Below are 14,769 nucleotides of genomic sequence, written 5' to 3'. Positions count from 1 at the left end.
TTTTTGGGCCACACTCGGTAATACTCAGGGGTTACTCCTGGCTATGTGCTCAGAAGTTGCTCCTGGCTTGGGGGACCATATGGGACACCGGGGGATCGAACCTTGGTCCGTCCAAGGCTAGTGCAGGCAAGGCAGGCACCTTACCTTTAGCGCCACCGCCCGGCCCCCCCTCTTTCTTTCTTTCTTTCTTTCTTTCTTTCTTTCTTTCTTTCTTTCTTTCTTTCTTTCTTTCTTTCTTTCTTTCTTTCTTTCTTTCTTTCTTTCTTTCTTTCTTTCTTTCTTTCTTTCTTTCTCTCTCTCTCTCTCTCTCTCTCTCTCTCTCTCTCTTTCTTTCTTTCTTTCTTTCTTTCTTTCTTTCTTTCTTTCTTTCTTTCTTTCTTTCTTTCTTTCTTTCTTTCTTTCTTTCTTTCTTTCTTTCTTTCTTTCTCTGTCACACCCGGCAGCGCTCAGGGGTTCCTCCTGGCTCTACTCTCAGACATCGCTCCTGGCAGGCTCGGAGGACCATATGGGATGCCGGGGTTCTGTATGCAAGGCAAATGCCTTACCTCCATGCTATCTCTCCGGCCCCATTGAGCCTGAATTTTTTACAAAACTCTGCATGTGGGGCTGAAGAGATAGCACAGCAGTAGGGCGTTTGCCTCGCACGCAGCCAACCTAGGATAGACAGTGGTTCAAATCAGGAGCGATTTCTGAGTGCAAAGTCAGAAGTAACCCCTGAGTGCTGCTGGGTGTGACCCAAAACCCCAAACAAAAATCTGCATGTATATTGGAGTTGGGATTTCTCTTGCTACTCCAAGAGCCCAGTGATCACATGGATGAAGAACTTGGAGTAGTCTGGATAACGAACAGACTACAATAAGGCATTCCTGCTTTTCCAGTGGAGTGAGAACCTATTGCCAGACATGGGAACCAGGATGTAGTAACCATAAGTTTTAGGTAAAAAACTGGCAGCCGGGAACGAAGGAGCAGAACCAAGGAACCAAGGGGTTCCTTGGTTGGGGGTGTGTGAGATCTAGGCCTCTGCTTCTATTTCTGGTCACTCTCTCATTGGTCATATCCCAAGACAGTAGAAAGAAAGTGCTGGCAACAAGGAGCCCAACTCTTGGCTGATCCAAGCTAGGGGCAAAGAAGCTGGCAGGACATGAGCTGTCCTTTGACATCCACGGACCAGGGGAATGACAACTATGACTCTCAGATCAAGCCACAAAGACGGCTTGGCCAATCTGAACCATGAACAAATGGGGGCTGGAGAGTGGCCCGTTTCAGAGTATAGACTAACGCACACCTTGGCCTCACTTAAACTCCTGGATGCAGCTGGGTTTGATTATAGCCATCCTGGTTACAAGTCACTGGCCTGGGGGTTCTGACTTGGGTCGCTTAGCTCCTTTCAATTCTGAGTGCATTTCTGGCAGATGTTTATCCTCATCCTACTGGACCATGAATGCCTGTAGGTGGGCCCGTTCACTAAGACTCAACATCTGATTGGCTAAGGAGAAGCAAAGGATGGTTTCAACATTAGGTTGAATACCGAGCGTTGGTAGAGGCCTTTGGATATGACCTCATGTTGGCTCCTAATTAGACGTTTCTGGCTGGTTCCTTTGGTTTACATGTTAAAAAGATGTTTCCCCCATTGCCTCTTCATCTGGCTTTTCCCCCTCCCCTTGGGGGTGGGCTTTGTTTATCCCAATAAAGGCTACTCAGGAGGCCTGGAGGAGGGGCTGCCATCTTGGCTCCGGTGGTGGAGCGACTGGCTTGTGGGTGAGTAGTGTTGCTTAACTATTCATTATTGAGTCCTGGATGGGGCTGATGATGGTGAGATGGATGGATGGATGGATGGATGGATGGATGGAGAGAGGCCTTTCTCTGCTAGCCCGGGCCATTTGCCTCCAGTACCCTCTTGAAATGATCCACAGGTAGTCAGGCAGCCGATTTTAGCTGCCCTGCCTGCCATCTCAAACCTGTTTCTTCCATGCTGCTTACTTCAGCCAAACCTCCTCGATGACCACACTGAATCCCCTTTTATGCCCTTGAGGCAACCCCTTTGTTCTTCCAAAGGCCCCTCCCAGAAATGGGTTGGTCTTACCATCAGGTAAGATAACACTGGAAGATGGAGTTGGGGTGACAATCAGCTTGCTGTGTGAGTTTCTGGACTGCTGTTCCTTCCCAACTGTGTGTGGATTATTTGTGCGTTGGAGTCGCTGCCAGACCTGCATCTTTTGTGCTACCCCGATTGGGGGCAAGGGGGGTCCCTCTCCCTTTCTGGAGATTGTGGAACACACAAACCATTTCACAAAGGAGCACTTTTGATCCAACCCTTTTTTTTTTTTTTTGCCACACCCGGTGGCTCTCAGGGGTTGCTCCTGGCTCTGTGCTCAAGAAATTAACTTCTGGCATGCTCAGGGGAACCAAATGGGATGCCAGGGATTGAACCTGGTTCGGCAGCATGCAGAGCAAGTGCCTTCCCCACTGGGCTATCGCTCTGGAGCCCAGGTCCAACCTAGTTTTGACAAAGGGGTCAAAACTGTTGGGGATGAGCATGGGGGTGGGGGACACCAGGCCTAGTCTTCTTGGGGCTTGTGTTGTTAAACGGAGAATTTTCAGCGAAGCTAGGAAGCACAGAAATGACAAGGAAGCAGTCAAAACCTTTCTTTGCATTCTTTATTGAGTAAGAAATCACATGCCAAGAACTTGGAGGACTCCACTTCCGATGGGCAGGGGAAGGGACAGGAGACAAAGAATAAAGTACAGTTCTGATCAGGTCTCATCAGACGAGGAAGCTAGAGGCTACGACAAGAAGGAGGCTCTGCTGAACAGAATGCAGGCGTGCTTTGCCATGGGACCTGGACCACCTGGACAGCTGTTTGCAGCTGGGCATGGAGATCCTCAAACTGAATAGTTCAGACTCAGGAAAGTGCTGATGGTTCATTGCCATGACCTGACTCAGGGAAATGTAGGAGAATCTTCCTACCCACCCACCCACCCTAGCGAGAATCCACGGTGAGATTCAGCATCAGAAGTTGAGCATCAGCAAGGAAGCAGCAGCAGCAGCTTCAGCAAAGGGAGTTGGTCAGCCTGGAAGCCAGTTAGGAAGCCTGGAAAGGGCAGCTGAAAGGGAGACAGAGGCCGAGGGAGCCAGAAGGAGTAGGGAATAGCTGCTAGGAAAAGGCTTAGCATAGAAACCATGTGAGGAAATGCATGTTAGGTGAGGACCCTGAAATAAAGCTGCCTGGCTCCTGGACCTTCAGCGGACTGCTTTGGGAATTCTTCTGCCGTCACCATGCAACCTACAGACCTGCCAGGCCATGGGGGCTGCGGGAGCTGGTCCAGCCCAGAATGGCCTCACCTTCCCCATACCAACACTGGGACTAACTTATAATTTATATTATATTTATAATTTATATTAAAATTTAATTTATATTAAGACAACAACCCTCCCTCCCTCCCTTCCTCTCTCCCTTCCTTCCTTCCTTCCTTCCTTCCTTCCTTCCTTCCTTCCTTCCTTCCTTCCTTCCTTCCTTCCTTCCTTCCTTCCTTCCTTCCTTCCTTCCTTCCTTCCTTCCTTCCTTCCCTCCCTTCTCTCCCTCCCTCCCTCCTTCCTTCCCTCCCGCCTCCCTCCCTCCCTTCTTCCCTCCCTCCTCCCTCCTCCCTCCCTCCCTCCCTCCCTCCCTCCTTCCTTCCTTCCTTCCTTCCTTCCTTCCTTCCTTCCTTCCTTCCTTCCTTCCTTCCTTCCTTCCTTCCTTCCTTCCTTCCTTCCTTCCTTCCTTCCTTCCTTCCTTCCTTCCTTCCTTCTTCCTTCCTCTGGACCTACTCCTAGCTCTGGATTCACACATCTGATGAGGCTTGGGGACCATATGGAATGTCAGGAATCGAACCCAGGTCAACTATGTGCACGGCATCATTTCTCTGCACTCCGGAGGATTTCTTACATTTTTTGTTTGTTTGTTTTTGGGCCACATCCGGTGACACTGGGGTTCCTCTGGCTCTGCGATCAGAAATCGGTCCTGGCTTTGGAGGACCTTATGGGATGCCGGGGATTGAACCCAGGTCCATCCTGGGTCAGCCACCTGCAAGGCAAATGCCCTACAGCTGCGCTATCGCTCCAGCCCCCTACTTTTTGTGTTTTGCGGGTGTGTGCGCTCTAGGGCAGGCCTGGCTCTGCGCACATTAATGACCCCTGGTGGTTTTGCCCAGCATCCAGCCAGGATCAGCAACGTGCAAGGCAAGCACCTTATCCACTGTACTCTCTCTCTGGCCCTCTGCGGGTGGATGACAAGCGAGGAGGAGTGCTTTGCTATTTATGCTTCCGAAAGAGAACAATGGTTTGAATGAAAGGGGCAGGCCTGGGGATGGCGGGTCACAGGCAGTCGCAGGGACTAGTCCGATTTCCTGAGCAACGTGAGCGTGTCTCCATCCCGGACATCCAGGTCAGCCAGGACGCTGCTGTTCCACACTTTGTGACCCGGGAACTTGAGGATCTGCTCCTTCTCCGGGGGTCCCCCTGCAAGGCTGATCTTCTCTTTCAGGTCATAGATGGAGTCCTCGGGGGACACAGCGTAAGGCTTGGTCAGGCCGCCGGGGTGCTTCACGAACACCTGGATCTGGCCGGGCTGGGCCTCCAGAACCGAGATGCTCACCTTGGCAAAGAGGCCATGATACGCCAGAGTCCGGGAGTTACTGAGCGACTTTCGCTCCCCTCCGGGTTCCTGGAAGGACAGTCGGAGTTGCCCGTCGAGGCCCCACCGCTCTCTGATCTCCCTCTTCATCTTCCAGATGGGTCTGTAGGGGTCCACCAAGAAGGTCTGGGCTGCTTCGCCGGACACCTTCACCTTCACAGAAACATCTCTGGCAGCCTGGAAGGGAGGAGCAGAAGGGGGTTCCTTGGTGGACGGGGGTGGTCCCTGGAAGTCTGTGGTCCAGATCTCTACTTCTATTTCTGGCCACGTTCTCACTGGCCATGTCCCAAGACCTTTGTCCGGCAGGAAGGGAGGAAGGGCTGATCCAAGCTAGGGGCACAGAAGTTGGCAGGACGTGGGGTGTCCTCTGACGTTCGCTGACCAGGGGAAGACAATAAGCAGCCATTTCCCAAATAGCAGCAGACCTAACCAGAGTTCCCAGCTGTCACTAAGGGGTCCCCTTAGCACCTCCTCCCTATGTGTTGACCCCAACTTTACTTTGTCACCTGTGACCATGTAAAATCTTACTTTAATCCTGTGGAAGGCAACACTGCGTTATGGTCAGGGTTTGCTTGGAACTCTGTGCTCAGGGATCACTCCTGGCTGGACTTGGGGGGCATAGGAAATGCTGGGGCTCGAACCTGAGTCATCAGCATGTGGGGCAAATGTCCGCCCTACTGTACTGTCTCTGAGCCCTGAAATATCCTTTTAGTAGCTTCCCAAAACCCTTGAGAGAGAAAAACTCCCCCCCATAGCATTTATGTCAGTACATTCAGTTTTGTTTTTATAATAATAAAATTCATTACAATTTAAATGATAATAATCATAAAAATGTAATAATTTAAATTTTATAATTAAATTATAATAAATTTATAACATTCGATAATAAAAATAATAATAAAATTCATACGTTTTTGGTTTTGGGTCACACTTGGTTGTGCTCATGTGCTACTCCATCTCTTGCTCAGAAATTTACTCATGGCAGGTTCAGAGGAGCATATGGGATGCTGGGAATTGAACCAGAATTGGCTGCATGCAAGGCAAACGTCCTCCCGCTGTGCTATCGCTCGGGTCTCAGTGAATTCTTTTGGTTGCTTCCTGGTTTGGAGGCCACGCAATCATGGTCTGTGCGTGCTCCTGGCTCTGGGCTCAGAGATCCTTCTGGGTGGGCCCAGGGGATTCTGTAGTGCCGGGGGATCAAACTGGCAAGTGCCATCACTCCTGTACCATCTCTGAAGCCAGCATGAGCCAAGTCTTGGCCCTTCTTTCTCACAAGGGTCCAGAGCACCCCAGCGATTGCAGACCCAATTTCCAGAGGAAAACACCGAGGTCCAGACACCTTAAAGGGGGAAGACCCGCTCAGGTGCAGAAGGTCCAAGAAGGTGTGTGGAGGGAGAGGTCCTTACCTGCACGTTCCACCCCTGGACGGACCTGCAGCAAGCCTGTCGCAGGCAGTAATCTGCCTCCTTGGCCATCACATCCCATCTCTTTCCACTTCCCACGTTGTTGGTGGGATCTGTCGGATCCAGAATCACAGGCCTGGGAGAGAGCAGAGGAAGCAGATTGTCTTCCGCCTCTGTCCCTGGTCTCTGTCATTCGAGACGGTGAAGTCCCATGGCCCTGGATTTAGGACTGGAGGGGGAGCTGTGAGCAGGACCCTGTGAAGGAGCCAAACTGCTCTTCCTGTAGATGTTGCTCGAATGACCCAAATCAATCTTCCCATGGGGCAAGACAGAAAAATAAAGATTCCTGGGCTGGGATTTGGGATGGCAATCGCTGGGAGCCCTGAAGGTTCATCGATTTTCAGATTCATTTTTCGGTGACAAATATAAGATTTGGGGGTGGGTTGGGCCACACCCAGAGACATTTAGGGGCTCCTCCCAGTTCTGCACTCAGAAAGTACTCCTGGAAGACTCAGGGGATCTGATGGGATGCTGGGGATTGAACCCAAATTTGCTGTGTGCAAGGCAGACAAAAAAGACATTTTCTTTTTTTTTTTTGGTTTTTGGGCCACACGCGTTGACGCTCAGGGGTTATTCCTGGCTATGCGCTCAGAAGTTGCTCCTGGCTTGGGGGACCATATGGGACACCGGGGGATCGAACCGCGGTCCGTCCAAGGCTAGCGCAGGCAAGGCAGGCACCTTACCTTTAGCGCCACCACCCGGCCCCGACATTTTCTTTTGTTTTAAAACTGTGTTGGTTTTTTTTTTCTTTCATTCACGGTTGGGAGGGGGGGGAATGTTAACTGGTTTAGGCTATGAAAAACAGTACAGAAAGCCACCCGCAAAATAGGATTATGACCCATTAGGATTGATACCACTTCTTGGCATCTAGACCTAAACACTAAAGCCTTAATTCCAAATAAAATATGCAAACCCATATTTATTGCCATCTTTGGTGGAGCAGCCAAGATATGGAAACACTCCAAATACCCAGATACAGATGAACCAATAAAGAAGTTGTGGTAGGCAGATGTGAAGCGGAATAGTACACAGCTCCGGGAAAGAACAAAACCATCCAATGTGTAGCCACATAGACGGATCTGTGGGTGCTGCGTTGAGGAAAGCCAGTCAGAGAGAAAGATTTAGATACTGAATGATCTCTTTCCTAGGTGGGACTTCAAGGTACGAAGCCAAGGGGCAATAGTACAGCAGGGAGGGTGTTTGCCTTGCAGGTGGCTGATCCAGGTTCGATCCCCAGTGTCCCATATGTTCCTGTCAGAAGTGATCCCTGAGTCCTGGACCTCAAAACAGCAACAACAAACAACAACAATGATACAAAGCCAGGGACAACAGAGGGTTACGGCCAGACAACAAAATGCTGACCCATACAATTGAGTGGGTGGGAAAGGGGGTTGAAATGAAGGGTCTCTAGTGGTTTTGGGGAAAGGAGGCAGGCAGACCGGCGGTGGGCATGGTGTTGATATTAACTGCATGGCAAATCATGAACAATAGAGTAACTCAGAGAATCTCAAACAAACATTGTAAAACCCGTGTTGGGTTTTCTGTTCTTTTCTACTCCAAGTTGTGCTGTTGACCTACCTTTTCGCCTTCAGCTGTTGTCTGAGAAAAACGTTGACTACTTCATTTTCAAAGTTATAGTACTTGGTCCAGTAGATGCAGATGTTACTGTATTCTTTGAGAAGCTTCATCACTGTTCTAAATCCGTTGGCCAGGTCGAAACTCTCACTTTCATCTGTCCCCATTTCCCAGGCATAGATGGTTAGCAGCTCCAGAGCATATTTGGGGGGTAATGCTACCTTTTGATATTTGTATCTCAGATGCTGGTGAGGAAGAGAGAGGGGCAGGGAGGAGGGAGGGAAGAAATGAGAGATGATTATTCTGGGAATTGGATCTTTCCAGACCACACTATTATTTCCAGGTTGTGGGATCATTCGATCAACTTCCCTGGACCTTTTGAGGCGGGTCAAGTAGTGTGGGGGGATCAGTCAGATTCCGTAAAGGAAGAAAGCAGGGCTGGGGTGTAACTCAAGGGGCAATGTGTCTGCCTTATCTGCCCAAGGCCTTGAGTTGTGTTTTCTCTGGCATTCCATGGCCCGGCCCCCAGTTGGGTGTGGCCCCATCTCTGGGGGTGGAACCCCATCCCCTGAGCCTGCTGGGGGTAGCCTCTAGGATGTGGTGAACAACTGGGGTTCAATCCCTGGCACAACAGGGATCCCTTGAGCACTCCCAGGAGTGATCCCTGAGCATTGGGTCACACCTGAGCATTGACAGGTGTGGCCCCCAAAGTGAAAAAAGCAAAGCGACGGCACAGCAGTAGGGCGTTTGACTTGCGGCTCACCCAGGACAGATCCTGGTTCAATCCCCAGCAGCCCATATGGTCCCCAGAGCCTGCCAGGAGCGATTTCTGAGCATGGAGCCAGGAGAAACCCCTGAGCACTGCCAGGTGTGGCACCAAAACACACAGACACACACACACACACACACACACACACACACACACACACACACACACACACAAGAGAGATAAAGAAAAAGAGAGAGAGAAAGAGAGAAGAAAAAAGGAAGAAAGAAGAAAGAAAGAAGAAAGAAAGGAAGGAAGGAAGGACAGAAGGAAAAAAGAAAGAAAGGAAGGAAGGAAGGAAGGACAGAAGGAAAAAAGAAAGAAAGGAAGGAAGGAAGGAAGGAAGGAAGGAAGGAAGGAAGGAAGGAAGGAAGGAAGGAAGGAAGAAGAAAGAAAAAGCAAAGCAAAACAATAACAACCTCCACCAAATCCCAGGCGTTTTGGAAATTCTGCCTCTTCCCTGTCTGCCCCTCCAAGCCAAGCCCCAGCCTGGCCGGGCTGCCCTCACCTGCTGGTACCACCAGTGTTTCACCAGCCGAAGGAGATTCTTGAGTTTGACTGGGCGACTTTTCACGAAGTGTCTCTGCAAGACCACGAAGCTGGGGGAGAATTCCCCAGGCAGGTGGTCGCAGGTTATTAACTTCTGGTAGACTTCCTGTGGCGGCCTAGAGTCTGGGGGTGCGTTTTCTAGGAGGAGAAAAGTACCTGGTCAGGAGAGTCCAATTTGATGCGAGGACACGGGAAGGACCATATGAGCACACCAGTCCCTTGTTCTCTCTTTATTTCCCACGTTTTATTTTTGTTTTTGGCCCACACCCGGTGGAGCTCAGGAATCAGTCCTGGCAGGCTTGGGGGACTCTATGGGATGTCAGGGTTGAAACGGAATCAACTGTGTGCAAGGCAAACGCCCTCCCGCTGTTATTGTTCCGGCTCCACGTTTTCCCCATTTTATATTGAAACGAGGGGATCCTGTGGAGTCCCCAGCCTACTCATCTACCACGAAGGCTCCGAAGAGCTCGTGTGATCCTTGAGCATTGGGCTGAGCTTGAGAAATCTGTATGAGGGACCTAGGAAGTAGGCGACATTTTGTGGGACCCTAAGACGTCCTACGTAGATTGTGGATCTCCTATGGTTCTGACTAATTTAAGGACCCTGTATGTAACCCTTCCCCCTAACTTCCTTTTACCTAAACTTGCTTTTGAGATGTGAATCCCATACCTGAGATGGGGTGGGCTGTTTGAAATAAAGAATAAAAGAGTCTGGCTGGTAGAGGCTAAGGAAGAGTGAGGAGCAGAAAGAGGCAGAGGGAAGAAGCAGAGAAAAGAGGGGGGGAGAGAGAGAGGAGGAGGAGGAAGAGGAGAGACAGAGAGAGAGAGAGAGAGAGAGAGAGAGAGAGAGAGAGAGAGAGAGAGAGAAGCAGAGAAAGGCCATGAAGTAAAAACAAGCTGACTCTGATGAAACTTTGACTGCTTGTGAATTATTCATCCACTATTATCCTGCATCTGATGCCTGGGGGCGGCCTCACCCAACACGTGGCTCTCTTTATACTTTATATTTTTATTCAACGCCTATTGAACTGGTTGGTACCCTAAGTCTAGAAGGTGCTCGATTGCCTGCTCAGGGCAATTGGTCGGTCTTGGAACCCAAATCTGAAGATATTCAAGTTCCCTTCAGTGGAATCCATAAAGGCCCAGCACTAGTGTTACGGTATGAATGTTAATGTGTCTTTAAGGGTGGTGACACCCCCATAACTGCCTATAGGCTGGGACTTGCCCCCCCACGATCAACTAATAGTCAATTGGCCAGGTAGAAGCCAGGCAGGTAGAGAGGGGGACCCAAGAAGAGACAGGGGGAGGACCTGTAAGCTGTGCGTCCCAAGAGGGCCCAAACTCTTTGGCCGGGCCAAATTATTATTATTATTATTATTATTATTATTATTATTATTATTATTATTACATAGTATAAGCAACTTTGCTCATGCACCTTGCTCGGCTCTCTCTCGCTCTCTAGCTCTCTCGCTCTCTCTCTGTAAGAAATGTAGCTCCAGGGTCCCTCCTGGCCAGCTCTCTTGCTTGTAATCTCTCTCTTTCTCTCTCTCTCTCTCTCTCTCTCTCTCTCTCTCTCTCTCTCCTCTTTCTCTGAGGGTGAGCATTAAAAAGCAATATTCTTTCTCCTCCTCCCCTTCTCTCTCTTCCCCCATTCTGCTGCGAGCATTAAAAAACAATATTCTGGGGCCTGTGAGGTGGCGCTAGAGGTAAGGCGTCTGCCTTGCAAGCGCTAGCCAAGGAAGGACCACGGTTCGATCCCCCGGCGTCCCATATGGTCCTCTCAAGCCAGGGGCAATTTCTGAGCGCTTAGCCAGGAGTAACCCCTGAGCAAACGGGTGTGACCCAAAAAACCAAAACCAAAACCAAAAAAACCAAACCAAACCAAAAAAAAACCAATATTCTTTCTCCTCTTCTTCCTCATCCTCTCTCTCTGACTGTGGTGTGTTATTGTTTCGTTTCGCTACATATTAGTATGCCTAGACATTGTGTGAAGGAGAGGAAGACACTTGCTGGAAACCCTGTGTACAGAGGAGCCTGGTGGAGTCGATCATCATGAAGTCTGCTCAAATCCCCACCCACAGATGGCCAGATAGAGGGCTATGCTATCAACCCACCACGGAGTACTCCTCTGTCATTGGATAAAAGAGGTTCATCCAGTTGCCAGACAATGATAAGCCAGAGTAAATTCCCGAAAAAGTCCAAATGGAGCACTAACTCTGGAGTCCTCCTGAAGTGCTTGCTTGCCCAAGGATTTCCCGAAGGAAGGGGAAGAGCCTTGGGTTGGATGCAAATCTACGATCCGGTAGAAGTTCCCGAGCCCACCGTGCACTTGCATGTACATGCATTCTGGGAAGACTCCCTCTTCAAGGGGTCTCTCTGGACACCCCCCCCCCCACAAAAGGGGGCAGAGACTTTTTATCTCTCAGCCCAATTTCGCTTTCTCAATCCTCCCCAAGGCCATCCTTTCCCAGAATTCTCTGCCCATCTGACCCATCTTTGTCATTACCCAGAACATCAAAAGCTGGGAGCACGTCCACTTTGATGACATCACTGTTCTTCTTGGCCTGGACCTGGATGGCCAGGGAGCGGGGGGCCCTGCTCCCCCACCTGTGCTGAACGACAGTGAGGTTGTAGGCCAGGCTCTGGCTACAGTGATCTACTTTCTCCGTGATGAAGTCGATGATGTCTTCACGAAGGTCAGCCTGCTCCTGGAAGCTTCGGAAACAGCTCAAAAATAGGACCATGTCTACGTCAGAGGTGTGGTTCAGCGTCGTCCCCTTTCCGGAGGAGCCAGCCTGGGGAAGACAACAATGTTGATGTGCATCCCCCCCCTGAGGTCTGACTCTCTGAGACTCGGGGCAGGTTGAGGCCAGAGACACCGATGGAAAGCTTAAGGGAGTCCTGGATCTCCACTGGACATGGCGACCTTTGTCAAAAGATTTGTATTATCACCACTTTGCCTATAGAAACGTTTCTGAGAGTCTTTTGGGCAACACCCAGAGATGCTTAGGACTTATTCCAAGCTCTTCATTTAGGGATCACTCCCGGTGGGGCTTGGGAGCAAATGGGATGCCGGGGATCAAACCCAGTGCAAGGCAAATGCAAGGCAAATCTCCATCATCACCTCTTTATATTGATTAGAAAAGCGAATCATCAGGCCAACTGAATGCATTTCTATCTCTGTAGGATGTTTCCTGGGCAGCTCAGTCCCAGAACTCTGTATTTTTATATCTCAGTGCCAAAATATACTGTATATTTGAAAACATATGCAAGATAGATGAATAGATGTAATAAGAGGTAGTAGAGCCAGTGAAGAGGGGCCTCGGAGGGGGAAATTTCCTCTGGCCCTTTTACTGGTACCGTCTTCCACAAACACATCCCCAAACCAGTGACTAGACATTGACCCAAGGGGTGTGTTGAGTTCGCTGGCATCTGGTCCCCGGAGCAAAGTACTGTAATGGCCACTGAAACTGAGATAGAGAAAAGTCCTTTCTATTTCCTCATTCTGTCCTTTGTGATGACACCACACCACTCGCCTTCCTCTCCACTATTCCTCAGCAAGCGGGTATCGGTTTTCCATCTCTACCTTGTTGGCATTTGCAAAATTATGTAAGCTGATTAGCTAGAATGTTGTTATTTTTACCGTTGAATACGGTCTTTTGTTATCTTTTTATTATTATTTATTTATTTATTCATTTGTTTTATCTTTGGGTCACACCCAGCGGTGCTCAGAAATCGGTCCTGGCAGGCTCGTGGGACCATAGGGATGTCAGGGATTGAGCCTGGACCTGTCCCGAGTCTGCTGCGTGCAAGGAAACACTCTACTGCTGTGCCCTCGCTCCAGCCCCATTTTTTGTTCTCTTTTTAGCATGCCTTTGCTACCCATTCACGTTCGGTGTGTGCTGGTGATCCGATCAATGATGATCATGAAAATCATCAAGCAAATGACGATACAAGACGGAACCTTCATGACGTCTTGCTCTTCAGATCTTGCGGCTAATCCCAACCTGCCTGCTAGTGTTTAACTTCTCAGTTCTCAAGCACTTGCTTCCTGTGTACCCATGTGGTTGAGCTGTCTTTTGGGCGAGAGGTGACAACCTGTTCCTTCTGAGTTGGAAACTCGGACTTTTTTGTTGTTTTTGGGGGTAGTGCTCAGGGTTTACTCCTGGCTCTGGTCTCAGGGATAACTTCTGCAGGCTCAGGGAATCAGCTGGAGTGCCAGAGATCGAATCTGGGTCAGCTGCATGCAAAGCAAATGCCCTACCTTCTAGACTATCATTCTAGCCTCAGTCTTTATTTTGAATGAAAGAAAAAATATTTTTATTTTGTTTTTGGCCCACACCTAGTGGCACTCAGGGGTTACTCCTGGCTCTACATTCAGAAATCACTCCTCAGGCTTGAGGGACCCTCTGGGATTCTGAGAATCAAACCTAGGTCCACCCTGGATCCATCGAGTGCAAGGCAAATGCCCTACAGTGTAGTGCTACTGCTCTGGCCCCAAATGATGAAATACTTTTTAATTTTTTTTTGGGGGGGTTGGGTCACACGGGGCAGCGCTCAGGGGTCACTCCTGGCTCTATGCTCAGAAATTGCTCCTGGCAGGCTTAGGGGACCATATGGGATGACGGGATTCGAACCATCGTCCTTCTGCATGCAAGGCAAACACCTTACCTCCATGCTATCTCTCCAGCCCAAGGAGATGGGATTATTTTTAAGGGGCTCAGGATAAAAGCCAGGACTCTAGCACTTCTGGCATCTCAAATGGGTCCCCAAGTGGGTTTTGATAAACAAGAAAGAAGTCTATATTTTAGAGACACCACCTACCTCTCTGGCCCTCAGACGATTGATTGGGGTTCAGTTGTGACTGGGGACACAATCATGGTGTCATGAAGCAAAATCCTTGTTTGAAGGAATGTTCCTTGCTTCTGGACTCCATAGACTTTATAACCCCTGCTCTTAAAGAGTCGGTCACCAAGGCTGAGAGAGGAAACCGCCTTTGCCTCCAGGTCCCACTCTCCCCAAGAAGCCAAAGTTGGGGTCAAGACCAGTGTGGCCAAACTCACCTTCACCACTTTCAGCACCTGCACCTCTTGGTTTGCGACCAGCTCATTCTGGAAGCAGTGATCCTTCAAGAACTTGGCACATCGGTTCCAGGCATCCTGCACTTCCCATTTCCATTCCCCGTCAGGTTGGAGGCTCTTCTCCACGAAGGCATCGAGGTCGTCCGCCAGAGTTTCGTACAGGTTCTCCATGGCTGGGTGCTACTCGGGTTTGGAAGCAAACGTTGAACCAGGAAAGGGGCAAGGATGGGTTCAGGAAATCCACACTCAGCCAGGAGTCCCACCACTCGAGCCTTCTGCTCCTAAGAAGGAAAGCAGCTCAGTGCAGAAAGAAGGAAGAAATGGGCCCAGACCAAAGGTGGTTGGTTCGAATCCCGGCGTCCCGTGTGGCCACCCGAGCCTGCCAGGAGCTATTTCTGAGCAGACAGCCAGGAGGGACCCCTGAGCAACGCTGGGTGTGGCCCAAAAACCAAAAAAAAAAAAAAAAAAAAAAAAGAAAGAAAGAAGGAAGAATGAGCCCTGTCTTCCGGGGACCTGCTTTTATAGACAAGAATCAGGCCACACCCTAGGTGGGAGAGGAGTGTCTAGTAGAGAATAATCCGATAATCCCAACCCAGATCACACCTAGGGTAGGAATACTGATTAGGGTAGGACCAATCATCCAAGAGCTGGGAGTCTTCTGGG

The 14,769-nt window shown here is 49.8% G+C and overlaps 1 protein-coding gene across 1 annotated transcript; it reads right to left on the bottom strand.

Annotated features, from left to right (window-relative positions):
• Window positions 1–3,973: 3,973 nt before the first annotated feature.
• LOC126000759 (2'-5'-oligoadenylate synthase-like protein 2) lies at window positions 3,974–14,277 on the bottom strand. Its single transcript, XM_049767894.1, has 6 exons — window positions 14,089–14,277; window positions 11,532–11,820; window positions 8,986–9,164; window positions 7,715–7,956; window positions 6,080–6,212; window positions 3,974–4,850 (listed from the first exon to the last, which is right to left on the bottom strand). The coding sequence occupies exons 1-6, from the start codon at window positions 14,275–14,277 to the stop codon at window positions 4,374–4,376; spliced, it is 1,509 nt and encodes a 502-aa protein (XP_049623851.1). The 3' UTR covers window positions 3,974–4,373.
• Window positions 14,278–14,769: the final 492 nt, after the last annotated feature.

The sequence above is a fragment of the Suncus etruscus genome, chromosome 2 (assembly GCF_024139225.1).
Source record: "Suncus etruscus isolate mSunEtr1 chromosome 2, mSunEtr1.pri.cur, whole genome shotgun sequence".
In the NCBI taxonomy this organism is placed as follows: domain Eukaryota; kingdom Metazoa; phylum Chordata; class Mammalia; order Eulipotyphla; family Soricidae; genus Suncus; species Suncus etruscus.
Note: the sequence above shows the minus strand (reverse complement) of the source record. Positions and strands in the feature narration are given on the sequence as shown.

Coding starts and splice junctions, on each gene's coding strand:
- LOC126000759 (XM_049767894.1), bottom strand. CDS start 14,277: ATGGAGAACCTGTACGAAACTCTGGCGGACGACCTCGATGCCTTCGTG. Junction 9,165..11,531: donor CCCAGCTTTTGATGTTCTGG/GTAATGACAAAG, acceptor TTCTCCTCCTAG/AAAACGCACCCCCAGACTCT. Junction 4,851..6,079: donor TCCAGGGGTGGAACGTGCAG/GTAAGGACCTCT, acceptor CCTCCCTTCCAG/GCTGCCAGAGATGTTTCTGT.